This window comes from Amblyomma mixtum, chromosome 5 (assembly GCF_055824585.1).
Source record: "Amblyomma mixtum isolate Tamu chromosome 5, ASM5582458v1, whole genome shotgun sequence".
NCBI lineage: Eukaryota > Metazoa > Arthropoda > Arachnida > Ixodida > Ixodidae > Amblyomma > Amblyomma mixtum.
This window is the reverse complement of record NC_143016.1, coordinates 147032871-147060704: the sequence shown is the minus strand read 5'-3', so window position 1 is coordinate 147060704 and position 27834 is coordinate 147032871. Positions and strand designations below refer to the sequence as shown.

The window sequence follows — 27834 nt, the reverse complement described above, 5'->3', positions numbered from 1 at the left end:
GGTGCCTGCAGTTTTCGGATTGGTACTAGCCGCCCCTGGCCTGGTTCTGGATTTATCCGCGGTGAAATTCTCGGGAAAAATGCGTATTTCGTTCCACCTCGATGCAGATAAAGCACGCTAGATATGGCGCTCTTGCGGCCGAGATGGAAGTGCTTAGTTAAAATTGTCGTCACGTTCTGGTCGGCGTTGAGCGTATTTAACGGTAGCTTAGTGAAATAGTGGTTCTGTAGCGAAGCAACACCACCCAGCGATCTATACGGAGATCGGCGAAAAGAGACATGGTAGCGGTGCTTTCCGTGGTTGTCGCTGCGGCGAGCTTTCATTGCGCAATTTCCTCCAGATGGGGCGCGACACGTCTGCGTCGCACTCTGCCGCGGAGCAAGCGCGACATGGTTGTTTCGCAACGCGGTTTCCGACTGACGCGAACTGAGAACCCGTCGTGCCGAGCCGTTCGCATGCACACGTGGGTGCCCATAAAGAAAAAAAAAAGAGAAGGAAAACGTTGGTCGCGCTCGACGTGGGCAATCCAGGCGGTAAAAACAAACACTTCAGCATTCAAATATCGCCTGGGCTGATATAGCTGGCAGTGCCGCCAATCAGCATCAATAAGTAAGTAAGTAAATAAATAAATAAATAAATAAATAAATAAATAGATAAATTACTTTACTATTTTTTTACCTTCAAATACTTCAATTGCAGGCTGTTTTTGACATTTCTTATTTCAGGCGAAATTCTAGAGGCCCGTGTGCTGTGCGATGTCAGTGCACGTTGAAAAACCCCGGGCGGTCGAAATTTCCGGAGCCCTCCACTGCAGCGTCCCTCATAGCCTGAGTCGCTTTGGGACGTTAAACCCCAATATACCAAACCATTTCAACTACTCTTGGTTTGGTGAACCAGGCGCAGAAAAGGAAACAAAAAGATCTGCTTGCGTCTAGTCGTGATCAGCCATATCTTACTCTTTTTGCGTGAGCATGCGTGCTGATGGGGGGCGGGGGGAGAAAGACAACTAATATCCCCAGAAATTAAAGCTTGTTCCTTTTCTTGATAGCGGAGGCTTAGTCGGGCAGTTGCCTGGAAGCGAATTGGATGCGGTTCGGTCTTAACGTGTACCATTCAGGATCCATCACCTATATGATTACGAGGAGCGGGAGATTAGACCTGGCATAGCGTGGTAGTCGTGGAACAACTGTTATGTCTGGAACCACGATTCCCCGGAGAATCGCTTTAGGAAGCATTTGTCCGCTCATCACCAGCGTCCAAACATCGCGCAGTACATTGTAGGAGAAGAATGACGACGAGGCGGTATGTTACTGTATAGGTGCCACGGTTGACAGCTGTTCACTTGACTGCATAAACCGGTGCTATGCGTGCAGCAATATTTGCCCGGCGCAGGCAGCAGTCTGAAGACTATCGTCGAACAGAGCAAAGGCGTCCTATTGGAAGTATTCAGTGACGTCACAGCTACCGCCACTATGTTGTCTGTGGAAGACTGCGAGAATCCACTGGCGACGAACTGAAACCGCTCAATGTTGATGAGAACATTTATACTGCATTATAGTCTTCTCCATTACCATCACACGGTTACGATCACGGCTGTAGAGAGGCATCTCCCGTTCATCCTCTTTTTATCCGCGCAGCTGCGGCCGACCAGTAACAGCATATTTCGTAAACCCTCCCCGTCTAATCCGAATCCTCAGCTCTCCCTATGCTATCCTTTCCTTCGCTCGGAATTCAGTTCATATCACTATAATCTCCTGCTCTTATTAATTTCTTACTTACTTCGGACATGTGTAACTGGTGTTTGTTACACTGTATCGTCTGTGTCAAACGGTGCCGACGTAGGGCGTTGTGCACCGATTTAATGAGTGACGTAGTAAAGCTTAAAACACCTATAGCTCTGTGACCAGTCGTTACGGCAGTGAGCCTTCAATTATACGCATTGCCATCCGTTTACCGTCACTTGGGAGTTTCTTATTCCTAGGGAGCGGCAACGCTGCACCGGTATAACATTCCAGAGGCCGATTTCGAGCACTCCACGAGACTTTGCCTCGAAGCTCCCTTCCGGAGAAAATAAAAGCGACGGCAGAGATGGCGCAGACTTCCGCTGCCGCCTGCATCCGGAGCCGATTTAGGCGTTCTCCGTTGCTTCGCACGCCCTGTTGTTGGCTCAGCTTTCCGCTTGACGAATGCGTGATTTCATATCGCTGTTTTGACGAAGCGGTGACTGTCTACGGACGCACTTCTCGTACACTTCCACTTGTCGTGCCTGTCCCGGCACCTTCTGCTCGGCGTTGTTCAATTTCTGCTATTCAGAGATCCCGTCTCCTCTGCCAAGAGTGCGATGGTGTTTCTGCTAAAGTCGCTTACAGCTCATGAACGCCGCTGCAGATGCTTCTCCAAAGGATGCCCTCCAGTCAATGGCGTCGATCGTTTTTCATGACGCCTTGCTGTGATTTCACACTAGCAGGCCCAAGGGTATCAATCGAGGGGGGGGGGGGGGGAGAATCGGTCGAGGCCATTGACTGCAGGGGCTCCTTTGAGAGGCATTTGTTGTCGCTTCGCTCTTCTGTCCTGTCCGACTGTAGCTTATTGTTAGCTAACACTTAAATCCATTCATATTAAGGGTGTGGGTTTGAGGGTAGGTTTGAACGTTCGAGGGTTCGGGTTGTGGATCCGTTTCGTCCCCCGCAATGTTAGCACGGGAGTTTTCGCGTTTCGCCTTCACCGCAATGCGGCGATCGTCAACGCGGGACCTTGATTGTACGCAGTAGCAGAGCGACATCGTCATTGAGCCAGTGCAGCGGTTACATTATAGAACGACGGAAGAAACGAAATAGGATCGACAGGAAGATAAAAACGATAAAAGAAACGGAGCACCAAAAGCAGAGGAGGAAATTGAATGAGGTTAGCAACATCCGATGCCATCTGAAACCACCGCTCTCTCTTAAGTTGCCAGAAGCTTATGAAGTTGAGGAAAGCGCGGGAAAATATTGCAACTATTAGAGAGTTTTAGCATGGTCGTACTGTAAATACGCCAACTACCACCGTACGGCAAATGTGCCTAGCAAGCACGACTATGCGGTAGCAATGGCAATGCGTTACAGTATATGCCGGCATAGTACGGCTGCCCGGCGGAGCTGAAACAGTTTTTTTTTTGTTTTGATGTTGTTCAAGGTCTAAAGTACTACGTGCACAATCATTTCTATGCCGCAAATGTAAAAGATATTCGTTTATTTCGTATGTATCGAAAGCAGCCGTTTATCACTTCTTTTCTTTTGCCCTCGCCGTAAGGGGCAGTTACAGTGACGTTTCTGCTGTTTTTATCTACACTATACGGCGTCTATATTCGGGCGATTTTGTCAGACAACCTCGGCATTCTTGCTAAGTTGCTAAGAGCGGAACCCAAGCCGCATCCCTTCCCAGCCGCGGCCGCCAACCATCTCGAGTATTCCAGCTATGCCGGCCGGTAATAGCCTGTAACCACTTGACTACTCTTTCCCGGCGCTTGGTGTGCGTGTGTGTACAGCGGACGAGAGGCGTGAATCAGGCCTTTCCCTCCTCCCCGTGGCGGGAGAGGGGGGGGATCCTTCCAGAGAAATAGAAGGGGCTTCGCGCTAATTAAGCTCCGCGGCCGCCTCTGCGGATTGCACCCTCCTCCTCCTCCTCTTTCTCCGGATTCCACCACCTTCTTCTCTCGCTTCCTGGTTAAGGGATGGACAGAAGGAGCGCGGAATGAAAGAACACAACAGGAGGAGCCGAGGAGGTGAGGTGAAGTGAGGTCAGCAGCAGCAGGGTGGGGAGGGGAGGACGGGGGGGATGGCGCACTCATCGCATCTTCTCCGAAGAGAGGATGGGAGGAGAGGGGGGGAGAGGAGGGTGTGATGCGGCGCGGATCATCATCGTCCTCCCGGAATGCAACAGCCGGCGATGACTGCGTGCGTCCGCTGCTGCTTCGCGCCGAGTAGGGTGGCCCGCAAGGAGGGGGGGGGGGAGGCCGAATGAGTTGGAGAGAGAGAGGGGAAGGGAGAGAAGGTAAGGCCAGTCTCCGTGTGGGCGGCGGCGGATGGTCGTCCTCATTGTGACCGGGTGGCGCGTGTCCCCCGGGTTGGGACCGATTACGACGGCCAGTGTCGGCGTCGGTCGGCGATTAGGGGGCGCCTGCGCGATCTTCTCGCTAATTGCCCGGGGAGGGGGGACAATGCGGTGCAGCGTCTGCCCGTCGCGTGCGCCTGACGCGTATTGCGCGCGCGTGCCTGGCGTGATGGTTCTCCCTGACCGCGCGCGACATTAGCAGGGCCCGAAACTTCCCGGTCTTCTCACCGAGCGACGTCGACGACCGGTGTTTCGGAGCAGAAGTGGGTTTGTCGGCAGCCCGGCTTTATTCGCGTTTGTTTTCGTACCGCGTGCTTGACTTGGCGGGGACTCGGACGATGTCGTTGCGGCGAGAGGATGAAAACGGTTTGGGTGAGGGGAAAGGCTATTTTCGACGAGCTTTTCCAGGAGAGGGAACGCGGGCGCGTTCGGCCGCTTATGACAGCTCGCAGGGCCATTCGACACGCTCGACGGGCTTTAGAACTGCCTCGACGCTTGTATACGAGTGCAGCCGCTTGTATAAGGTGCCCCTCATTTTTTATTTAGGCATGTCTGAAAGCCGTGTGGGATTCTACTCGGCAGTGGTTATTCCTTGTGTCCTTAATTGATGGGAGCATTGCACCTTTAAGTGGAATGGGAAGCACCGAAAGTTAAACGAGCGCGTTATCCTTAGCCTCACATGCGTTACATTGGAGAAACAATCCGAGTAATGTCTGTGTAGAATAAGGTAACTTTGTAATTGGAGTGCGGCGTGAAAGGCGAAGCCGTGGGTATACTCGCCCTGAGTGCGTGTCGTTTTATGTGAGACGCGATCAGCAATAGCTACCACAGGGAACACGTGACATAAATTACCGTCCACTCACGTTTCAGTGGTCCACAAAGAACAAGCGATTAGTCCAGAGCCTCCCCCCCCCCCCCCCCCCCCACTACGCCGACTCTTTCATTAGGGAGTTCCAGAATAGCGGGTCCCTATTGGTCTGGGAGATAGGGGAATAGCTGTGCGCAGGACAGGGGCGTTATGGTTCTGCGCATACGCACTGGCGTCCCGCTATTCCCCTATCCTCCTGGTCGTTCAAGTGCCCGCTTATTCTAAAGCTCCTCCCTTCTTTACGACGGGGTTCGGTTTTACACCCCTAGTGAGAGACAGTATCCGCGGTTTCCTTACCGCATAACCAGTCATCTTTCTTCTTCTTCTTCTCCCTTTTCTTCTTTTTCTCATTCTTTCTCTTCTTCTTCTTCTTCTTCTTCTTCTTCTTCTTCTTCTTCTTCTTCTTCTTTTCCTCATTCTTTCTCTTTTTCTTCTTCTTATTCTTATTGTTATTTAAGACTCCAGGCGCCCCCTTTACCAAGGAGACACTTAGGTGGCGCTTCACACCGCATTTCGTTCTTCTGCAGTTTTCTTTTATTTATTTAACGATAACTTCTTTATTCTTCGTTAACTGTGTTTCTGTCAGGTGCTTCTAGCGGCTCTTGCCTGCTCATCCTTGGTTTGCATATGTTTTGTGAGCCAAAAATAAAACGAAAAAAAAAAAACAAACTTCGCACCACCTTCAGCTGTAGTCACTCGCCGTCGTCTCTCCGTGGTCCAGGCACCAACGATTCCGGTCGTCCTTGTCCGCCACGTGGCGTTGAAGAGTTGCTCATGCCGAACCAGGTGGCCCGAATGTGTATGGTGTATCCGTTTTCGCCGAGGCCGCTCAGCGCGCCGTTCGTTCACTGCGCCAATTCGTCCTTGCAACGCTGGAGCCGATGCCTCGATCGGGAGCGAACAATGCGCTATATCGCACTTCTTCCCCCGACCTCGGCGGTGGGCCGCCGGTGGAAGTGCTTGGCGCCGAAAGCATTCATTGTCTGCAACTAATTACCTCGCATGTCTGCCCGAACGCCGAGCCGAAAGGGCACCTGCGCGAAAGAGCGGCAGGGGAGCATCTACACGTCGCAGAAATACGAAAAACACGCGAGCCCATGGCGATACGGGCCGATCGCGCGCGCCTGTGGCTGTTCTGAACATTAGTGGCACGCCTCGCCGCACGCGTATAGGGCATGCCTATAATTTGAAGACCAGTGAAAATTTTTAGAAGCAGTTCTCGCAGTTTTAAAGTCGGAATGCGCGCTCAAAAGAGCACTTCGGTGTGCATAATTAAGAGCCATGCGTAATTAACAGCCATACTTCAGTGTTTACAGCCGCCACAGGTTCGCTATTAGCCCGCGTGTTCTTCTTCATACCGCTTCGACCTTTACAGTCTTTGTCACAAGTAAGCAGGCTCCATGGGTTGCTTCTAATTCGTATAACAGAGCCCTCACGGCTTCCCTGAAGATCAAAAAGTTCTTTGAAGGTGGGAACAGGGCTTCTCGTTACCATACAGAGATTTGGAGCTTGAGGGCTAGCATAACAGCTTTAATATACGACTGAGAAGAAAAACGTGCAGCCTGGTTACTTCTGACAAAGACTGTAAACTGTGGGCGTCAAATACAAGGCGAACAAGCCAAATGATACGATGCAATCGCAGTGTCGGCTTTTCGGCTTCGGTGCACTCTTGGAACGATGTTGGCTTGAGTTTGCCTGCAGAATGGAAGCTTCTTAAAGGCACTAGATGCTTAAAATCCGTCAATTAACGTCGTTAGCTTTGCCCGCTCGGCGAGACGCGGCAAGGAGCGGCTGCTTCTAGTGTATGTATACCCAAGGGTATACGCTCCGTTGGCGCAGGGGTAGCAGCAGCAGGCATCGTCACGGTTCAAGGCGAACGCCCTTGCCGCCGACCCGTTCCGCTCTGGCTGCCGGCTTGTTTGCCACGCGAGCGAGCATTACTCGCAGTGTTGTGCCTCTGTCTGCTTTTCTTATCGGAAACCACGCCTGGTTATGCACACAGAACAGGGAGGGGGGAAACCAGTCGAGTCACCTTGGCGCCTGCGATCCGCCCACACATCAAGTCACGGTCGGCGGGGTGTACTACAGTGGGCATGCGACGGGAGCCGTTCACCGCGCTGTTGACGGCGCCGAAAGCTGCCGCTCCCCGTTTTAAACTGCCACGCGGTGGATGGCCGGGCGATACGGTCGTCGTGAAGCCCGCCAGGTATACAGTGGTGGTGGACTTAGGTGGCAATACTGTTCCTCGGGATAAGTCTGCGACCCAACGCTCTAATTTCTTCATGCTAGACACAAGCAATAACTTCGTCTGTATATATGCAACGCTCTCGCTAGTGCTTTGCTGGTTGGTTTGGTTCGTTTATGGGGTTTAACGTCCCAAAAGCGACTAAGGCTATGAGAGACGCCGTAGTGGAGGGCTCCGGAAATTTCGACCACCTGGGGTTCTTTAACGTGCACTGATATCGCACAGTACACGGGCCTCTAGAATTTCTCCTCCAAAGAAATTCAACCGCCGCGGCCGGGATCGAACCCACGTCGTTCGGGTCAGCAGCCGAGCACCATAACCGCTGAGCCACCGCGGCGGCTTGCTTAGTGCTTTGCATCTATACAGACGAAGTTGTTGCTCGTGTATAGCATGAAAAACAGTTGGACGGCGCGTCCAACTCGAACCCGTGCAAAATTTGCAGTGCATTTAGTGATAGTAACAAAGAACAGGCAATGCGCCTGTAAGGTATTAGTACCGCCGTTGAGCACAGCATCCCGAAAGCTTTGTCGCCGATGTAACATTACCAAACCACAAGGACGGTAATTACTGAACAAAGCTATTGGCACAAAGTGAGAGCACAGCAGGAACAAGTCGATGCGAGCCGCTGTGCAACCACGACCGTATTTGAAACGAACATCGCTCAATCGTGCGTCTTCTCGCTGTCCCCGAGCGCATAATGAGCTGCCCTTTGTCTGCCTTCTGAAACATGGTGTTACTCTGCAACAAGTCTCGAATTCCTGGCAAAATGTCACTCAAGGTCGCTTTGTTCGGCTCGCGCCCTCAGCAACGTTTGGTTGCAACATGTTTACGCGCGCAGTTTTACCACGCGGCACTGGGACAGCTAACACAAAACCTGGTAACGGTTCAGAACAGAGGAGGAGCACAGGTAATCATCATCACCATTGAGAACAACAATACTAACAATAACAACAACAACGACAGCAGCGGCAGCAGAACTGCGGGAAACGCAGTGTTGCGTGCAGTGCGCTTCCCCACCGTGCAGCCCCCAATGAGATGTGGCGACAGTGGCAGCCGTCCGACGCGGCTGTCTGCTTCGCTCAGCTGGGGCGGGATCATCGGCCCCGATGAGTGCGCATGCGCCGTGGCGTTGCAGCGGCTGTGGCAGAACAGTATCGTCGCCCCCCTCCCGTCGGGGGCGCAGTGCGCTGAAACAAGAGAAAGAATTAAAAGCGGCCAATTTCCGACGGCGCAGCTGTATGTAGTACATGGACAGAGTCATCCTCCTCCCCCACACACGCGCTCTCTCGCCTGTCTCGACCGTCGTCGAGAGATCGGAGCAGCGCGCGTGTGCGTAGAGGATCCATTCATGTCGAGTGTTTTGAAGCAGCGTTGCAAGTCGGCCTCGCAGTAGTATGCGCGCGTAGAGTGCAGTACTTCAAATGGCAGCGCGCTGCGTGCGTCGTGCGAGCCGCTTCCCACTGTTTCTATATTCTTCGTTGGCGCCAGAGAACTGAAACGGTGTACGCGGCGCGTCTATCACGCATTGTTTCTAGTGTTTGGAGGCTGCGATAAGAAAGCGCTGCTCCCTGGTCTCCCGTAAAACAGCGATAATTATTCAACCGCTTCATCGCTTGTTGTCACTGGCACTCGATACGACGCTGGAAGCACCACTCGGTTTCATTCGCCTACTGCTCGAGTGGAACGCGCTGTCTAAATGGTCCGAGTGGACCGCGCTCATCTCTCTCCCTTTTGGCGGGAGTGTTTCACCGCATGGCACGTGTGCCTAGCAGTGAAGAGAGCACTGAAACTTCCAGGGTGTACTTAGGGCAGCGATGGTGGTGCCCTCGTGCGGTTTATACCCACATAGATGCTCCGGCGTCACGGATGGCTGGCTTCACTGTTCGGCAACTCTTCAAACGTTCTCGGTCGCTACAGAGCGCACATTCTCGCAGGAAGCAAATCTGGCCGCGGCGAGGAACGTAGTCCATCGTTTGATCCTAATACGCTCCTGCTTGTGAAGGTCACAGTGCTTGGCGATTGTTAAATGAGTCTGTGTAGTCAGGCGGTCGGGCGAATGTCAAAGAAGCCGTGAACATTGTTGTGCAGCCTGGGGTGTTATCGTTAGCCGCAAAGACCACGTTTCTGGGGAGAGGATGAATTGTGGGGAATGAGGCGGATCGTCTTGTTTGCGGCTCGGAATTGTTGGAATCGAAAAAGAAAGGAGAAACAGACATTGGTCTCAGTGTCGCTCACCGACGAAGAGAAGGGGCATATATGAGAAAGGAATTCCGAAGGCTCTGCTAGATGAGCTCTCGACATCTTGATTGACGCCTCATGTCTGTGTTACATTATAGTTACATTATAGTTACATTATACCGTTACATTATACAGTGTTACATAATACAGTGTTACATAATGCATAACAAGTGGCATTCCTTGCTACAGATACGGTGAGAGTGTGAGCGTCTTTTCTGCAAGAAAAAGGCGTCGGCGGAAGTTTCGAAAAAAAAAAAATCCAGTGTATTCAAAGCATGATACGCACTTTTTTCAAAACCTAACAACGAGCGATGGGTTCCCCGGGACACGAAGGTGTAAATGTCAGGAAGCACGTTTCGTCAGTCAAAGTTGCCGAAAGGATATGCTTCCACCTTGGGTGCATGGTGGGGGTGAATGTGAACGTATAGCAGTGCCTGTTAAGGCGGCTTCCGCGACAGACACGCGCGCAGCCCAGTGCAGCGTCGTTTCACGTTTAGCAGCACTGCCGCGTATATATGTGGGCGCAGACGGTGCCCCGATCGGCCACAGCTGTTCCCGTCTGGCCCCGTTCGCTCGCCTCGGCAGCAGACTGGGCGGCTCCGCCGACGCCAAGTGCGAGAGTGCGCCTACAACACACGCGCCCAGAAGAACAGCACGTAAAAAAGAGAAAGAAAGAAAGAAAAAAGAGAGTGGGCGGCACAAAACGAAGGCCGCTTGTTTCGCCGGTGCTTCACTTCGCGCCCGCTGCAGATCGCGCGCGTACTAGAGGAAGAAAAAGGGGGACGGCACATGTGCGTTGTGAGTGACGTTCGGAACCAGTGCGCGCGGTCTACTGGAAGCGCAGCGTGCGGTTGGGGGGAAGGCTCGGGTATTTAATAACGTCCGATCGGAGGCGTCTCTGCTGCTTGCTCTCTGGGTCGCTGTGGTGTTGTACTAAGTACTGCGGTCCAATGTCGGTAGTGGAAGGTTAAACTGGGTATGGTCAGTGCGCCTTTTGTTGGTCACTGCGCTGTGCTGTTGTTTTTTTGCTACGGGAACGTACTTGGTAAGGCGCTAGACACGACGAACACGCTTCCTGGTTTTGCGAAGTAGGCGGAAACACTCGATATCCGGGCGACCTTACAAATTTTGTCCCCTGTTGTTCAGTGCCGCCCACAAGACTTGAAGAAGCGCTGTCGTGAACGTCGGCCGCTCCCGTAGGGAGATGCCTTTGCCCGTCTGTGCTTTTCACGTTTGTTTGATTTATAGAACAGGAGCGTAAAACACTGGATCGGGTTTGGGCCGTGTGCGCTGACATCCGGGAATTCGCGCGCCTGCCACGCTTGGTGACGTTCGAAAGCAGCCGCATGACTTTGCGGATGTGGTTTCTGCCTCGAGGCACCTGTTTAGCGCATTTAGTAAAGAGGAGAGAAATACAAACATGTCAGGGGATTTCCTTAATTGACCACCGCAGTGGTGTAGCAAAGCGCACAACACACTGCAGCGTGCACTCCGCGCCGCCAGGTGTCGCCTGTGAGCGCGCCTCGAGTGGTGCCGCGGGTACCCGTGACGTTTCTATAGCAGCCGCTGGCGCTCGACGTATTTTTGCACTGGGACCGCGCCCATCGGAACTCCATCGCCTTCAGGTTGGCAGCGCGAAAAGGAGCAACGATTTTCGATTAATATCAGTTGTGGATTTGCTTTCGGAAACATTTGTCTTAACTGCATAATCGTGGAGCAATCGCTGTGCACTTGCACTCTGAGAAGACGAAGAGTAGAAAGAACAAACAAAACAAGGCAAACATCTGCAATCACACGTTCGATACTCCGTTCTACTGCGGAGATAAGGAGGGCACGCTTATGCGCTCGCCTTCCCGTTCGCGCTCTGTTCGTGTCCATCAGGGTGAAATGAAACCCAAACGAGACAACTAAAACGCGAGCACAAAAAAAAAAAAAAAAACGTTGCAGGCTGCAGCGCAAATACAGGCGCGGCCGATTCATTAACACTTTCAAAGAGCTGCCTTTACGCCTTCGATGTGAAAATCAACCGCTATAGTATTCTGCCATAATGTCTTCCAGTTTAGCAACTGGTCTTTCTATTTTCTTGCTTGCGTTTCACTCGACGCTGATAGCACGACTGCAGTTCGGCGACTGCGGACTTGAGGCAGGTGATTTCAACGGCAGAATTCAGTTTGCCAGTCTTGCCGTTTATAGGTTTCGCTCGTCGTTATCGCTTTCGCGCGGCCTGTATTTTTCAATCGTGAACCAACTTGTCTGTACATGCGGGAACTTTTTTTTTTATGCACGTCTGTCTTTTACCGTGTTTCAGAAAAAAAAAAAAACGCATCTGTTTTGAAGCCTATGTGCTTCAAAAGAGAGACAGACTTGCTGGCTCTGCTCCTACGTGGTCTCCGTTTCAAACATTGTACGGCAATAGTGACGTTCTCAACAGCCTTTTAAGTAATTGGCTGGTTTCTGTAAATGGCTTCCTGTTCCCAACTTCTGAATACCTCCTAAGTACCTCGCCGTTTATCGCGAAATTATCTTCAAATGTGTTGATCTAAATGCATTTTCCGCCGTGCATGCATTTACCTAAACATGCATTACAAAACGCTGTTGCGGGCTCTATAGAGGCCGATTCACACGAGGGTCCGTTCTCCCGAGAAACAGGCGTCACGTGACGGTTCTATGAGGATGGCCTGCCTAATCCGCTTATCGCCACTCCTCCCACGTTCGCCTCTGCAGGTAGCGATAAGCGGATTAAGATTGGGACCACAAGTGGCGCCTGCTCCCCGGGCCAAGGGTCCGTCCTGTGAGTCGGCCTTAACGGCACCGAGACCCGTAGTAGAGAGCGAGCAGAAAGGCCAGCAGTAGAATATTTGGCTGAAAAATGTTTTATCCGCGCTAATGGGAACACCATGATTTCAGTAGTGCAATTGTGATTAACGCTGTTATAAAAATGGTCTATAGACAATCTATAGACTTCTTATTGACTCTATTGACTTCCTATAGATATTGCTTTTTGTCTTTTCATAGTCCATAGACTGTCTACAGACAAAAGTCTACTAAAAGTGTATGGCCATAAATCTATAGATTGTCTATAGACTGTCTATGACACTTGTATTGCCTATAGACTGTTCTCTAGGATTTGTCTATAGGCAGTCTATAGACTTTATAGACAGAAGACTATAGACACTCTATAGACTGTATAAAACTTTTTTCTGTTAGGGGAACAACCAAAGTTTGCTGATGTCAGAACAGGACACAGTAGCTGTGTGCATAGCAGCCTCTGGTGACGCTGCACCTTCTCCCGACTACCACTGCTGGCTTGCACTGACCTCTCCTCTGTTCTGGTGGGGTTTTCGCAGGCGAGCCCCTGACGCTGTGTCCGCTGGCGTCGTCGTCCAGCTCGTGCTGCACGCGCGACACCGAGCGGAGGCTGCGCGAGGCCTCCTGGGACCACTTCCGCTTCCGGCTGAGGGACACCACGGCGCCGCTGCGTCGCTTCCTGGACGACACCCTGGTGCTCTTCCGCGGTGAGCGTCGCCTTCCCGACTACCCCTCAGTTTGGGGCCCGAATTGCGGGCAATCGCGTTAACCGATGTGCCCCCATTTGACGCTTCGTATTTCTCGGAACCGTTTACATTCCGCAGAGCTTGTCCTTGCATTTTTCTTTTTCACCTTCTGTCCTGCTACATGCAAGGGTCCTGATTGGGTAATTCATGGCGACGCAACCAGTCTTTGCCCAGAGCAACGCCATTTATCTGGCCATCTGAACCTGCGGTGATGGATGTATGCGTATGGTCAAGCTAGGCGAATGCTGTTATCGTGGGTAGTTATCGAGTATAGAGATTGCGAGATAACGATCATCGCCCCAGGTATCGGCGCAGAAGGAGCTGACAGCAAGCGCTAGGTGAGGGAATTCCCCCCTCGCCTTCTAGTTCTGCCGTACTTCACGCTAATTGCGAGTAGCCGGACAAAACCGTTCGCGTCTGGCAGACTAATGAGGCCACTTGCGGGCCTCGGGAAGCAGTTGGATTCGATCGGGTGCCATAATGATAGATTGGTTATTGTTGGAAGAGCGTTAATTCTTTTTTTGGCGCGAACAGCGGAGCAGTAAGAGCCCGTTGCTGTTACCCTTTTCTGCTCATTAGACGATAGTGACCCCGCCTGCAGTCGTGGCGAGTCGCCATCCTTGGAAGAGCTCGTGAAGCTGTAGCGACTGGCGTTGCGTGAGACAAGCGAGCACGGTGTCGCGTTTTGTATCGGGGCTGGGTGAGACGCTGCCCTGTGTCCTTGACGAACCGTTCGGGGTTTTTTTTTCGGTTTTTTTTTTCGAACGCTTAGCTAACCGTGTAACGCCCAGGTGATTAAATGTTCTCGAGTTTACTATCCCGGCGCTGATGGTCCCTCAGTGGGTAAATGTAAAAAACTGTATTACATTCATGAAGGAAAGCTCATTGGAGTATGCGTAATGTTTGCGAATTGGGCAAATTTTTGAGAGCCTAGAGGAATCAAACTGCGCTGAGATACTCAAGTTCGCGGGGTAATATAAAGAAAGAGCAAACTCAAAATCATTCCATGCCCTGCGATGTGACAAAACCTCGTGCAGAAATGTCGGATTGCATCGCTGAGAGGTGTAGCTTTTCAAGGGCCTCTAGCTTTTTCAGGCAGCCAACACTGCTTCGGCAACTGCTCCAGGGCGCGCCTTTAATTTGCTTTACGAAATGTGGCTGGAAAAGTCGTTTTGTGCAGCACTGTGATGATCGAAACGTCTTTTGAGGGAGCAAGCTTCTGGTAACAACGTTTGTGACCACTTCCCTTTCGTTCTCCTTTATGTCGTCTCTTTCGTTCGCCCCAGCAAACGGGCACATTCTGTCGGGTAAGCTCCCCTTTTCCGCATAGATTCATAGATCCCTGGAAGTCCTCATAGAGCTCCTGCAGCAGCGGTTAAGCGATGCGCCACTGCCTTAGAATGACAGCTGCTGACACTAGTGGGACTTGTGCGACCCACGTTGTTCTTCCCGAGTGACCGATCATTAATTTAATTGCCACGGTAATCAGTTTTCTCACAGTCCGGTGAGCAGGTTGCAACGACGCCATGAGGTGACTTCATCTACATGATCCACTTAGATTGGTTCTCCGGGCATTTTTCGCTGCGTACAGAATTGGTTTGGTTTGGTTTGGTCTGGTTTATGGGGTTTAGCGTCCCAAAGCTACTAACGCTATGAGAGACGTACAGAATTGCATACACAGCGCCCGAAAGGGTTAAGTCCTGGACTAGTACGCGTGGAGCTTTTTTTGGGTTTTTTTTTACTAACACGTTTTACGCCGTGGATCACGGCGCTCCACATAAACACCGTATCTCTCCTGCGCTTCCAGTTGACGGGGGGAATTAAGAGCGGAAAGCCTGGCAAAAGACGAATCGTCCTCCTTCCTCGCATAGATTCACAGACAGCGAGTGGCTGGGAGGTGGCTCGCGAACCGGCTTTTGGCCGGGCAGGTCTGCACTGGGGCCTGTGTGCACCTTCAGAGAGACGCGCGGGCGCTCAGTGACGTCATATACCCGCCGCGCCGGATGCATTTCGATGGAGGCGAATTGTCACTACCGGCTAAGAAACTGAACGCAGCGCAGGTTAGAGAACATACCTGTGTGGAGGGTGTTTTAGCTGAAGTTAAGTAGAGAAAATGGAGTTGCACAGGAAGACGGGGAAGTGCGGAGAGCTGGTTAACAAATGGACGGGTTGCAAGAGAAGTCAAGAGATAGGTGGTGTGATGAGCTTGTGCCATTTGTTAAGATAATGCTGCTGCGGCTATTGCAAGTGAGAGAAATAGGATGGCACTGAGATAAGAAGCCCTTGTACAATGGACTCAGCTGTTCCGAGGTTGACGATGAGGACGCAGATCAGAAGCGCTTGTGGTGCTGAAATTCGGGTGCAGGTTTATAACATCACGCCTGCAGTGCTTCCTGTCGGATGGAGGACGAAGTCTTCTCGGTACATTAGGAGCACACCTTCTCCACTTGTCCACCGTCGGCTCTTCATAGCAAAGGTACTCACAAAATGTACAAGGTAGGGAGGAGCCTCACGGTGCATACCAACGTTTCGTAATTAAGTCCTCTTGTTCTAACGTTGGCAAGCTCACTGAGGCTCTCCCGTCCCATGTTCACTTTGTATGTGTCATGGAACCACCTGTCTGCCCTCTCTCTACCCTGGACTCCATAGCAAAGGTATAGCGCCTGCCGTCGGTTCTCGGCGACCAAGTACGGCAGTGCAGTTCCGTTTTGGCGCTGTGCCAGGCTTTGCCGGCCTAGCGCGCTTTTTTGAGCGAATCCCGGCTCCAGGAATTCTCTTACTAGCCAATTGGTTAATACTTCAGTGCAGATTTAAACATTCAGCCAACTTTGTCGACTGAGGTAAACGTTTAGTTGAGATGCTTTGCACGATGTCCCCGAGAGTTTCCTTCGACGCGGAAATGCCGCACAAATCGGTACAATGAAGCTCAACTCTTCGCCGCTGTCAGGCGAAGGTACTCCATGAAAGAGCATGCATTGTCGAACAGGTCTTTCCGTGGCCCTGCCGCGAAATGTACGGCGTAGTCGGGGAAGAAGAGCACAAGGCCGGCTCCTTGACCGTCGTGCCGCTGCTTGTCCGTTTGTTTGCTCCCATTGGAGGCAGATAAAGTTCGCGGCAAACCCGTGCCGCGCAGCTAGCACGGCGTCACGATGCTCCGTCATAATCGAACTTCCGCGTGGCGTTAGAGGGGGGGGGGGCTTAAGCGGCGCACGCGTAATGCCAGTTTAGCCCGGATGATGGCGCTGTCTCCTCTTCGGAGGGGGTTTCGGAAGGGCGGCAGCAGTCCGTCAGGCAGCCGCCGGCGTTCCGTGGGATCGAGTCGGTGCCCGTCGCGGGATGTCGGAATTAAGATAACACGCTCGCCCCATGCCTGGGCTGACAAAACGAACGGAGGACAAACTGAGGGGAAGAAGTGGACGGTCGACTCTACCCGCCGTGGCAGCAGCAGCAGCAGAAGGGACGGCCGACAAATCAAGGAACTCTTCGGCACGCGGCGAGGGAGGGGAGGAGAGATTACGCGGCCGCTTTTCCTTCTCTCCTCTTTCTTTCGATGTGAGGGGAAGAGGATGAAGGCAGAGGAAGGAGCGCCCCCGTGTGTCGCTGCTGGGCGCTTTGCGCGAGCAGAACCGCATTCCGCGGATTCTGAGCGATCGCCTCTTAATCCCGGCGTCACCCGTTTATAGTTAAGCCGCCGCGGTCGGCGACCCCTTTCGGGTGTGAGACGGCCTGGCCGCCGAACGGGCCGTCGTCCCGGTATTCATGCCTTCTTTTTATTTTTTGTCAGTCTCGGTTTCAACGGCCGCAGGTATTGTGCAAAACAACGATCGGAAAAAAACAAAACAAAGCTAATAGCCTGTGACGCAATCCCCTGCGCAAATATGGTCCGCATATTTGCTGCTCAGCTAAGCCCGACAAGGCCCTTTGTTTCCCTGCGGATGGGTTTTTACGCTGTCTCAGTTATGCCTAGGTTGCGTCTAAGTATCACCATCAGCTAAACTGCATACACTACAGGGCAGAGACCTTTCCCATATTCCTCCAATAAATCATGTCCTGTTCTTGACTATTTTGTCCTCGAAGACTTCCTAAACATCATCCGCTTACCTGGCTTTTTGCCGCCCCCTTCTACGCTCGCCTTTTCTTGGAATCCACTCTGTTACAGTAAGGGACCACCCGTTATCTTTCCTTAGTATTACATGCCCTCTCTATGTCCCTTTCTTCTTGATTTCGACTAGCACGTCATTAACTCGCTTTTGTTCCTTGACCCACTCTGCCCTTTTCCTGTCTCTCAACGTTACGTCAACCATTTTCCTTTCCATGCGTAGCACGCTGCGCTGCAGCACTCAAATTAAGTGCCAACCTTTTCGTTATACTCCACGTTTGTGTCCCAACATGGTTACTGCTGCCAGTGCGATAATGGACTCAAACTAAGAAAAAAACAAACAAAGCAAATGGAAGCCGTGTCGACTCGCACACTTCAGCGCGCCATCGACGCTCAGCATTTAAAGAAATTTGCAGTAGCGTTACGCGCTTAGCGTAAGAAGTCTGCAGGAGCGTGCTGAGTCTCTGCTGTAGAGGACAGAAACTGAGGGTATAATAAATGATTTCGCAAGGGCACGGCACCAGGCGGCGGCGCTGTCGGGGAGCCACGTCGGCGCGCTTGATTAAAAAGCCGTGAGAAACGACCGGCCGCTGACTTCCCAGAAGAAGACGGTGGAAGCTCGGTAGTTCCCCTCGAAAATTGAGATCAGAAGAAAGTTAAGAAAGAACAAGCATACGCCGCTTAATTGAACGCCGGCCTTGATATTTTCTGTTTCAATTCCAAGCGTATATGTATATATTTTTCGCAGTCCATCAAATTTACACTCGTTGCCGCCGCAGGCTCCGTTCTGAACGTCTAAAATTTCTCTCGTGTGTAGCGCTGTTTTTGGGTAAACGCTGCTCCGATGCTAAATGAAATGATGGCCCAATCCGGGCCACGGCGGGAAGCGTCAGGAAACAATTGCCTCAGCGCAGCACTGATACAGTAAACTTTGTACTGTTCTGATTGGTTTGGTTTGGTTTATGAGGTTTAACGTCCCAAAGCGACTAAGGCTATGAGGGACGCCGTAGTGGAGGGTTCGGGAAATTTCGACCACCTGGGTTTCTTTAACGTGCACTGACATCGCACTCAGTACACGGGCCCTTAGAATTTCTCCTCCAAAGAAATTCAACCGCCGCAGCCGGGATCGAACTCGCGTCTTTCGGGTCAGCAGCCGAGCTCCATAGCCACTGAGCCACCGCGGCGGCTTTATACTCTTCTGAAGGCAGGTGTTGCCAGTGCGCGTAACGCATGTCAGTGCGGTCGGAGTGTGCTCTAAATACAATTAGTGTAGTGTGCGATGAAAGCATTTCCACTGCACGCATTCACACACGCGCGTGCGGAGTGAATGCTCGTTGCAAATTCGGGCCGTGGCCATGGCCACACTCTATATGCACACTCCGCACTGAAAGCGACATATGGGTGAAATGGGAGCGACTGCACTTTTTCCCCCCCTCTTGAGAAAATGTTAGTCCTTGGGGAGACTAAGCTGTGGCAGAAGTCGCTTTTCGTTTGGTCTCAACGGGAGTGGTGGTTGTTCTTTGAGAGAGTAAAGGTTATGCCCCAGAAGTTCGTCTTCTGAGAGCCAGAACAGCAGCTTGGGCTTGTTGGTTATTGATCTTCAAGTAACAGCGCAAAAACACAGACGGGACACATAGAACAGTATAAAGTTTACTGTATCAGTGCTGCGCTGAGGCTTGTTTTTGCGCTGTTACTTGAAGATGATTCCGAGAGCCAACCGCTGAAGCATTTTCGGCACGAGCATTGAGCACATCCCGTCAGCTGGCTTCACAAGGCATGGCTCGTCGACCCGCCCGTCTCTGTCCCGCTGTGCACACGGGCGGATGCGGCGCAGCTCATTTGCGTGGGAAGCGGTTGAAACGCGCGCTTTCCTGCTGTGGCTATAGTCCGCTACTTTCCGGGAGGAAAAGGAAAGAACGCTCTTTACAGCGCTGCGTTTTGCCTCGTTTTGCCTCGTTTTGCCTCGTTTTGCCTCGTTTTGTGGTGTCAGGGAAGTTATCGCGACTTAGTCGCGGCACTCCGTTTTCGTGCTGGATCGTGACTGTGCACTGCAGACATCGTTTTGCTCTGGCACAGGCGCTGTTGACTGCGCTGGAAACGCGGCCGCTGCACACGCAGTGCTGGGGTTGGTTATGCGATTTCAGCGCCGTAAGGAAGTTCTGCCACCGTCCAGCGTGTATGGAACGGCGCACATGTCAGGCTTGTTTCTTGTATTTATTTATTTATTTATTTATTTATTTATTTATTTATTTATTTATTTATTTATTTAAGGCATACTGCAGGCCCAGTGAAGGGCCCTGGCAGGAACTGGCATTTTAAGGCGGAAAAAAGCCTTTAGTGCCTCATCGTTGTCGAGAGAAGGTTGTCAGCAGAGGTTTCACGCTTTTCGGCTGGTCGGTATGGTTATGACGTCAGAGCGCGCGGATTCGCGGTAATGAGGTCACTCACGGATGCCTGACGCCCCCTTTTGGAACAGACGACAACTAATAAAAAAATAGTTGCCGTCCGCTCCGACAGGGGGTTTAAGGCGTCCGTGGGTGACCGCATTACATACCTCATTACTGCGAACACAAACAGTGCGCCAGGAAAGGCTTTCGCGTGGCAGCACTTTAGAGAGCCAAAGTGCCCTCTCAATTTTTTCGTGTACATCGAAGTGCCTTGCATACTACGGTAGAGTGCCGGAGCGCGTCCTTCTCCAGTATAACTACTCTGAAGGTGTTGAAAAACTCGGTTTGGTTTGGTTTGGTTTATGGGGTTTAACGTCCCAAAGAGACTCAGGCTATGAGGGACGCCGTAGTGGAGGGCTTCGGAAATTTCGACCACCTGGGGTTCTTTAACGTGCACTGACATCGCACAGTATTCTAGAGGCCCGTGCACTGTGCGATGTCAGTGCAGAACCCCAGGTGGTCGAAATTTCCGGAGCCCTCCACTACGGCGTCCCTCATAGCCTGAGTCTCTTTGGGACGTTAAACCCCATAAACCAAACCAAACCAAACCGAGTTTTTCAACACCTTCGGAGTAGTTATACTGGAGAAGGACGCGCTCCGGCACTCTGTCGTAGTGTGCAAGGCACTTCGATGTACATACCTGCCCCAGTACTTGCGTTTTATTTAGCTTCAGTGTATGTGAACAGGAGCGTATGCATGCGTGCTGTGTGAATGAGGAAGATTGATTGCTGATATGTGCAAAAAGTATCCGGCAGATCCCCACCGAAGCGAAGAGCACGGCGAACCGGCACAGTTAGGGTGAAAGCAGGACGATGGTGAAGAGAGGGCGAGAATGAAAAGGCGGAGGAGGGGTGGAAGAGAGAAAGGTGGAAGCTCAAGGCGGGAAGTAGAGGACGAGGAGGGTGCTGCGGGGGCGGGCGAGAGGGGCCGTGCTTACTTTGCGCCGGCTGTTGCGTAATGACTTTGTGAACGCGTTAACAGACAGCCTTCGTGCTTGGAGCAAGGAGGTACGGATACCCCCGCAAGTTTACTGTCTCATGTATCGCGAAATCAAGGAGCGCTAAAGTTTCGTGTTAGGGAGTATCCTAATCGTCAGTCGATTTTTCTCCCGAGCGTTCCGTGGCCGCAGGCCAGTTTCCCTACGCTCTGAACACGAATGCCGCCTCGGTGGCTCAGTGGTTACGGCGCTCGGCTGCTGACCCGAAAGACGCGGGTTCGATCCCGGCCGCGGCGGCTGAATTTCGATGGAGGCGAAATTCCAGAGGCCCGTGCACTGTGCGATGTCAGTGCAGAACCCCAGGTGGTCGAAATTTCCGGAGCCCTTCACTACGGCGTCGATCATAGCCCGAGTCGCTTTGGGACGGCAAACCCCATAAACGAACCTAAACACGAATACGCCTATATAGCAGTTAAAAGGGAGTAATCCCTCTATTAGCGCTCTCCGCTAAAGGATTTTGTTCCCCCCTTGTGCTCTTTTCTGTTTACAGTGTACACTGCGAGTCACAGCTAGACGCGTGAGCCTTGATCGACCGGCCGCGTCTCTGAAGCGTCTGCGGGCTTGCCTATATTTCTCGTTCGCCCATTCTCGTGGAGCATTCGCGCAGACTATGCGGTGGTGTGTGGCTCAGACTTAAGCGCGGAGCTGTATTCTCTCACAGTGACCAGCCGCCCGCGGGGCTTATGCACCGGCCCTCAGTCGGGAGGGGCCGCCAGTAATCCCTCGTGAAGAATAGGAAGAACGACTGGTTCGCTCCTTCCCACCTGTTTCTTCGTCTCGAAGTACCTCTGCCGTCTCTCGAGTTCACACGGGATGTCCGGTCGGCGTGGTTACTGCGGTTGCGTGCCTCACGAGATGCGACCGTGCGACCGGCTGCGCCTTTGTTGCATATGCGCGCACGTTTTTGCAGAGTAGACCCCCGCTTATTCGTGCACCCCGTCCTTGCGACGAGCCAGGCGGGGACAACGCATGCAGCGCTGGATGCATTGGGACTCGGCGAGGAGAAACAGCCTGTTGGTGGCGTCGTGGGAATGCACGACCGCGCGGGGAAGCTGGGGACGAAAATTGCCTTATACGCGTTCTGCGAGGTTGATAAACGCGCCAATTTCCATGCAAATAGGCCATTTTTCTTCGCTAGTTGCGTTTCTGCGCCGCGTCTTCATTTAAATGTACGTGAGAGGAAACGTTCGCGTCCATTTTCAAGGCAGTCGGTGTTTGTTCATTTGATCATAACTTCACTAACCGAGCAACAAACGTGCCTTTCCCGTCTTGCGGTTTTGCTCATTATATTATGACGTGGCAAACGGGGCCGTGCTTGTGACAAATGCGTGATTGTCTCTGGTAGGTCTCCAGGGAAGGCCCGGTCCGCATGCATCTCCGTGTTTTTATTGGCTCACTTCTAGGAGGCTGGATGAGCTCCTATTCTCCTGTGCTTTCTGCCTGGTACTACTAAAGCACGAGAGCGACAAGTTTGGCGCTGGCCGCCTTGGCACTGATGCCCGAGGCTACTTCGACCCCCACGTATGGCTGTACACAGACCGTTACGGACGCCGTAAACCGACCACAAGAAGTTCGGTTACAAACATGTGGAGGACTGGGCGCTGGGCATGTAATGCTATTGGCATGCATGGCCGGAAATGTGTCGTAAGGTGCGGGCCAGTAAGGGTTCAGTTCTCAGTGGGCAACAAAAATACAGGACGAGTTTACAGCAAGACCAGTAGCAGCGTCCCAGTCGCTCGTGGTGTCTTTGTAGCCGTTACAAAATTGTCCTTAGTTCTGTATGCCACTCACGTTCGGCCTTCCGATACCGATGTGTGAATGGTACTGCCTCAGGTCACCGCAAGCAAGTAGTTAGTCCGCAGCGCATATTGCGCGTTTAGTTGGCTGCGTACCGCGTTACGTAAGTCTCAGGTTAATGAGGTGCGAGGCATCCGATGGACTTATTTTCGGCCTCAAATAAATAAAGACCGCGAGCGAAGGTCAGCTTGGCACGGAAGTCGTTTCTGTACGAAGGGAAGCGCGGACGAGACTCAAACGAAGAAAGGGCAATTCTCGCCCAGGACGTGAATGGCCGCCATCAATTCTCACTGTTCGCTGTCGGCCCTCACGAAAAACGACGCGGGCGCTATCCACGGCCAAAACCACACAAACCTCGCTTTAAGAAAGAAATATGGCCGCGCAGAGCGGAATCCTCGCGGCGCCTGACCCACGATAACCCGGCCCGGAAAGAGAGCTGTTGCGCAGTATGGATTAGCACGTCGAGACGCCGGGGGATGTGCCAGCCGGCTGCCTGCAAAGCCGTGTACTGTATGCATGTATTATGCATTTGGCAAGCGCTGTGCTCCCGCAGAGGAGGCCATCACTGCTAGCTCGCTCTTGTAATATCCAGCTCGCTGGCAGGCTCCGTGAGCGAAGGTGTCAGTCGCGGCGGTGTCTCGGGGATTTCGATCGTTCCTGGCGCAGGACCCTGCTGCGGCCGCAGACATTAACGCGGCGTCGCTGAACACCGGCCAACGGTGCACGCTCCTTCGACCACGGGGGATTCGGCGCCGACCCGCGGGCTGGGCTGCCAGACGCGCTGGCGGCCGGCCAGCCAGCGTCGACGTCGGCGGCGGCTTTTTCCAGCGACCCAACTTTAGCCCCGGGCCCCGACGTCTCCTCGCGGGTCCATGGCCGCGCCGCCGGCTTTCTTTCGCTCGCTGCTTCTTCCACCGCCGTTTTTCTTTCCTCTCCGGCGTTTCTTTCCGGCTCGAAGGTTCGTTTGTTTGGCCGCCAAGAGCCAGCTTCGGAGGAATGCGAGCGCGTTATGGCTTCCGCGTCATCGCCTCTGCTTCTTCCCTGCTCTTCCCCCCTCCCCCTCTTTCACCGACGTCTTCTTCGCGTCGCGCGTTCTCTCTCTCTCTCTTTTTTTTTTTTCCGCTTCCAAATGCCATTCCGTTCCAGCTTCGTCACACTGTCGTTGCGGTCCGCGGTGCTCAAGCCCAGCGCGCGCCGTTCCGACCGGTTAGGGAGCCCGCGTCCCCTCGCCGTGAAATGCCTGGCGGGCCCGTGACGCAATCTGTTGCGTCACGGAACGACGTTTGTCTGTTTTCAGCCCGTAGGAACCGCGTTGACGTGTCGCCCGATGAGATTACGTGGGCCGTCTTCGATTCGCTTGGATTTGGGTGTGAGAATTTCTTCCGTCAGCTGCCACCGTGTTTGCTGACTCTACGCCTGTATCGCCGCTGCGCAAGCAGGTGCGCAAGGAGAGACTCAGGGCAGGTTGGCTTCGTGCGGGCTGACTGTAGCGCTGCCAGGGTGCGCACTTGGAACGATTCGGTCTGACGACCTCCGTGCGTCAAGGGCAAATCAACCGACAGGACACTTTCTGAACTCTGTGCACGGGGGATGAGGTCATTTCGCTCGCGAAACGGGTCCTTTTTTCTGTGCTGTTCGCCATCACTCAGATCAGGCGCTAGGTATAACCCACACAACGTTAAGCTGCGCCTCGTGGCGTAGGACCGCATCGTACTCTGACGTCACCACCACGTCACGTGGACGTTGGGGCGTAGAGTCGGGCGCGTGGAGTGCTGGCTTGACGGAAGGCGTAGTGTTTCGAAGGTACTGCTTTGTCTCAGGAGAACCATTGCGAAATTGCGTGTCCTTATGTAAATAGCGCATTGCTATGTACGATATGAACGTGCATGTCTATAGTTAACAAGGAAATCATTCTTTCATATGGGTGAGTTATGAATGCCGTCATCGCTACTTTTATTGCGACTCGTGCTTGGGCAGCCACACACTCAAACCAAGAGTCAACGACAGCAACACTCCCCCCCTCTTGAGATCGCAAAAAGCAACTTGCTACAACCCCGGAGTATACGCAGATCGTACGTGAGCCAAGCAGCGGTGCCCGTAGCAGCCACAGCGGTTCGTGTCCGGCCGCTGAACCGGGTGCGCCATTTTGATACGAGCTGGGTCTCCCTCCAGTGGGGACTAAAAACCGGCCTGGCTTTGCGCCACGCAATGCGAGATATAAAGAAGCGAGGAAAAACGAAAGAAAGAACGGTAATGCCTTGTAGACGGACAGCTTTTTTCTGAAGGGATACCTTCCCACGGAGTTTTTTTTTTCTTCTTTCCCCCATTTAATGGCGCGATTTGCTTGGCTTCCGGCTCAGCGGTCGAACTGAGCTGGGTCGCTGCTCGCGTTGTACCAGCAATTTAAACTACGCCGAACTGAATTTTATTAAGGACTGTATGCGTTGGTAGAACGAGCCGTGTGGCACGTTAGCAGACTGTTTGTTCGCGTTGCAGAGATTTCACTGGTTCGGAGAATGCAGAAATACAGAGGAAGAACACCTGTAGGGGCGACGTTACGTCCACTCGCGCTAAGCGTTAGCGTGAAGTGCATGGCAGCCGATCGCACCTCGTTTTCGTCGTGAGCAGTGGAAGCAAGTATAGCTTAACGCGCCAGCTTGAATAGCAGCAAACCGTAGTGATTCACTTGCTAGACCCGCTGTGAAAGGCGCAAATACCCTTCTTTCAAATGGGTGTAATAGCGACTGACTACCCATGATGTGGGCGTTTGCACTAACCTTGCCTGCATCACCTTTATTAATGGTGTAACTGGGTATCGCAGGTGAAAACACTCTGGAGACAGCTCTAAGCACGCAATGAATGTCTTTGAAGTCACTATTGTGGTATGAAAAAGAAAATAAAACGCGTTATATGGGCGTGAGGTCCTCGAGTCCAGTTTCCGGAAGCACACGGGTGACTTGTGAAATCAACTTTAGTGCCCTTTTAACGTGCATCGATGAGAATGATTTGACTGTTGGTGGCTTCACGGTGGAAGTGGTTGCGTGGTCCTTTGACCGCACAGGGAAGAATCCTTTCTTTTGCTCCTGCAAACTGCTTGCTTCCAAGACTCTGGCTGAAGTCGCCTGACTGCCGAAGCCCCCGGAAGATGGCGCACCAAAAGCAAAGGCAGCCGGCAAGAAGACGACGCTGCATGATTGTGCGTCAAAAGGGCACTCACTGTACCATAGAGCGTATATCTCGGCACCACGAGAGATGCCTCAATCACACTCATACTCATGGCTGCTCCCACTCACACACTTGCACTCGTACCCACTCGCACACACTTGCACGCATGAACACCGGCACCCGCACTCATGACCATTCGCACTCACAACCACCCACTCACACTCGCACTCTTGTCCACCCACACTCACAACCACTCACTCGCATTCATGACCACTGGCACTCACAAGCACTCATTTGCACTCACGACCACTCATTCGCACTCACAACCACTCACTCGCACTCACAACCAGTCATTCACGCTCATATCCACTCACTCACATTCAGTCACTGTTTCCTTGTTTGCTGACAAGGGAGGGAATGAGAGACTTACTGCCGCGGCTGACTGCGGTCGTGGCTCCCCTGGCATAGCCGGTGTCGCACAGATGTGGTGATGAAGCTATGTCGGGCTCTGTGAACAATTTTCGCATTTTCGATGGGCGAAGGAAGTGGTCACTCCTCACGCATCTTCCATGTCCCCGAACCAATGTAACACGCGTGCGCTTCCGTACTTGCTGCCGAGACAATGAGTGCCTGCTTAGCGTCGGCAGAGATGCTTGGACACGTTTCTGAACGGTCTCCATATGCGTGCGCGGAGTTCTCGATTTGGGGGAGCAAAGTTCAGGCGCAGCACCCTCCTCCCCCGGACCTCATCTCACGCAGGACCCCTACGGTCACAACGGAGAGCGAAGATTAGGAACGATTATAAAACATTTACTTTAGCGCGATGGAATTACAAAATATACAAACTATTATTGAGCCGTAGTTTTTACTTTCATGTGTCACATCAGCAGGGGAGTAGATGGTAGAGGCAGATGGTTTCTTCGCAGGGCAGGGTAGGCAGATGGTTTCTTGGCAATCACAAAGTGAACAAGGGAGGGGAAATCTTCATGGTGTCTTGATGAAACGTTGACAAGTACCCTGAGGCTTTCCCCTGCCTTGTTCACCTTGTGAGCATCGGCAGATGAACCATGCCGATCTGTACCATGCCTTGCATGCTTGCAGCGGAAACTTGTATGCAGTTGTTGACTTGCCAGGGCAGCCCGCAGCCGCCCAAATTTCCGGCGCCCTAATTCAGCGTGCATGATATTGACAGGATCCTTTTCATGACCTTAACAAAAAGAACGTTTTTTTTTGGCCTCCAGGGGGACCGTGGGAGATCGTAATCCTCAACTCTTTTCTGTTCTACGATCACCATCCAGTGTCCAACATGCCGGCATCCTTCGACATGTTTTTGAAAAGCTCCTTGCCATGAAAAGCTCTTCTCCTAAACACTCTTAAACACGAATGCGCCTAGATGGTAGTAAACACGGAACAACACTAGCTTTTGTAAAAGAGAGTTCGCTAGAAGACAGCCTATCCCTTGTTCACTCCTTCGTGTATAGAGTGCACAGAAATCACGAGCATCGAGCGCAAGTTCCCGGAGGGGGGGTGGCCTCCGCTTTCCGCTATGCGACGGCGCTTCTCGAAACCACGTAGTGTTTTCTTTGTTGTTTTTTTTTCAATCGCCTTTCCTACTTGATATGCAATGTCGGCAGGTTTACGGGGCGGTGGGGCCTACATGTGCGTCGGGGGCAGTGTGTTTTGATGAAAGCTGTCCGCGGTTCCGACGAAAACGCTTGCCACGGACAGAAACAACGGGACGCTGTATACGCCTGAGGGCTGTCCCGAACAGCCTGGCAGAGCCGGACGGTTTTTCCTGCCCCGGAAATAATGTCGCAATGCGCCGAGCTTGGAATTGGGAAAGAGGAAAAGAAAGGAAGAAGACAGCTTTCCAGGCTCTTCGTTCTGTCCGTGCTTTCAAGGACAGTTATATGTAGCTCTAACGCATTACACGAGGTAACGTATTGCACCTGGTAAAGCCCTACTTGATTCTCCGTCGTCGGTATGGGAATTCTTGCAGAAGCAAACAATAGGCTTTTATGCCTGAGGTTTAGAGTGGTCGTTTTTCAGGGGTCGGGATCACTGTTTTGCGCAGCTTTGCAACTCGTCTCCCGTTTTGTGCTAATATACGTATACTAAACCTGCACATTCGACGTCCGCCAGCGCAACACAAGCAACACAGCGCAGACAAAAGGAAGAAAGAGAGCGCTGGACGTCAACAACTGCGCCGCGTCTATCTAGCGTTTGTTTGTTTGCTTTCTTGCACTCCCCTCAGGCTTAATGGTGGAATAAATGAACGAATGAAATGTATTATATTATATATTATAAAAACATATTACTATTGTTATGTATT

General features: G+C 52.4%; 1 protein-coding gene across 1 annotated transcript in view; it reads left to right on the top strand.

Moving 5' to 3' along the window:
• The window catches only part of LOC149344029 (glypican-5-like), a 111428-nt gene that overhangs the window by 39060 nt on the left and 44534 nt on the right, over window positions 1–27834 (top strand). Inside the window, exon 2 of the mRNA XM_089546138.1 lies at window positions 12791–12958. Within this exon, the coding sequence (XP_089402264.1) occupies window positions 12791–12958 (168 nt within the window). The remainder of the gene's footprint in view (window positions 1–12790; window positions 12959–27834) is intronic.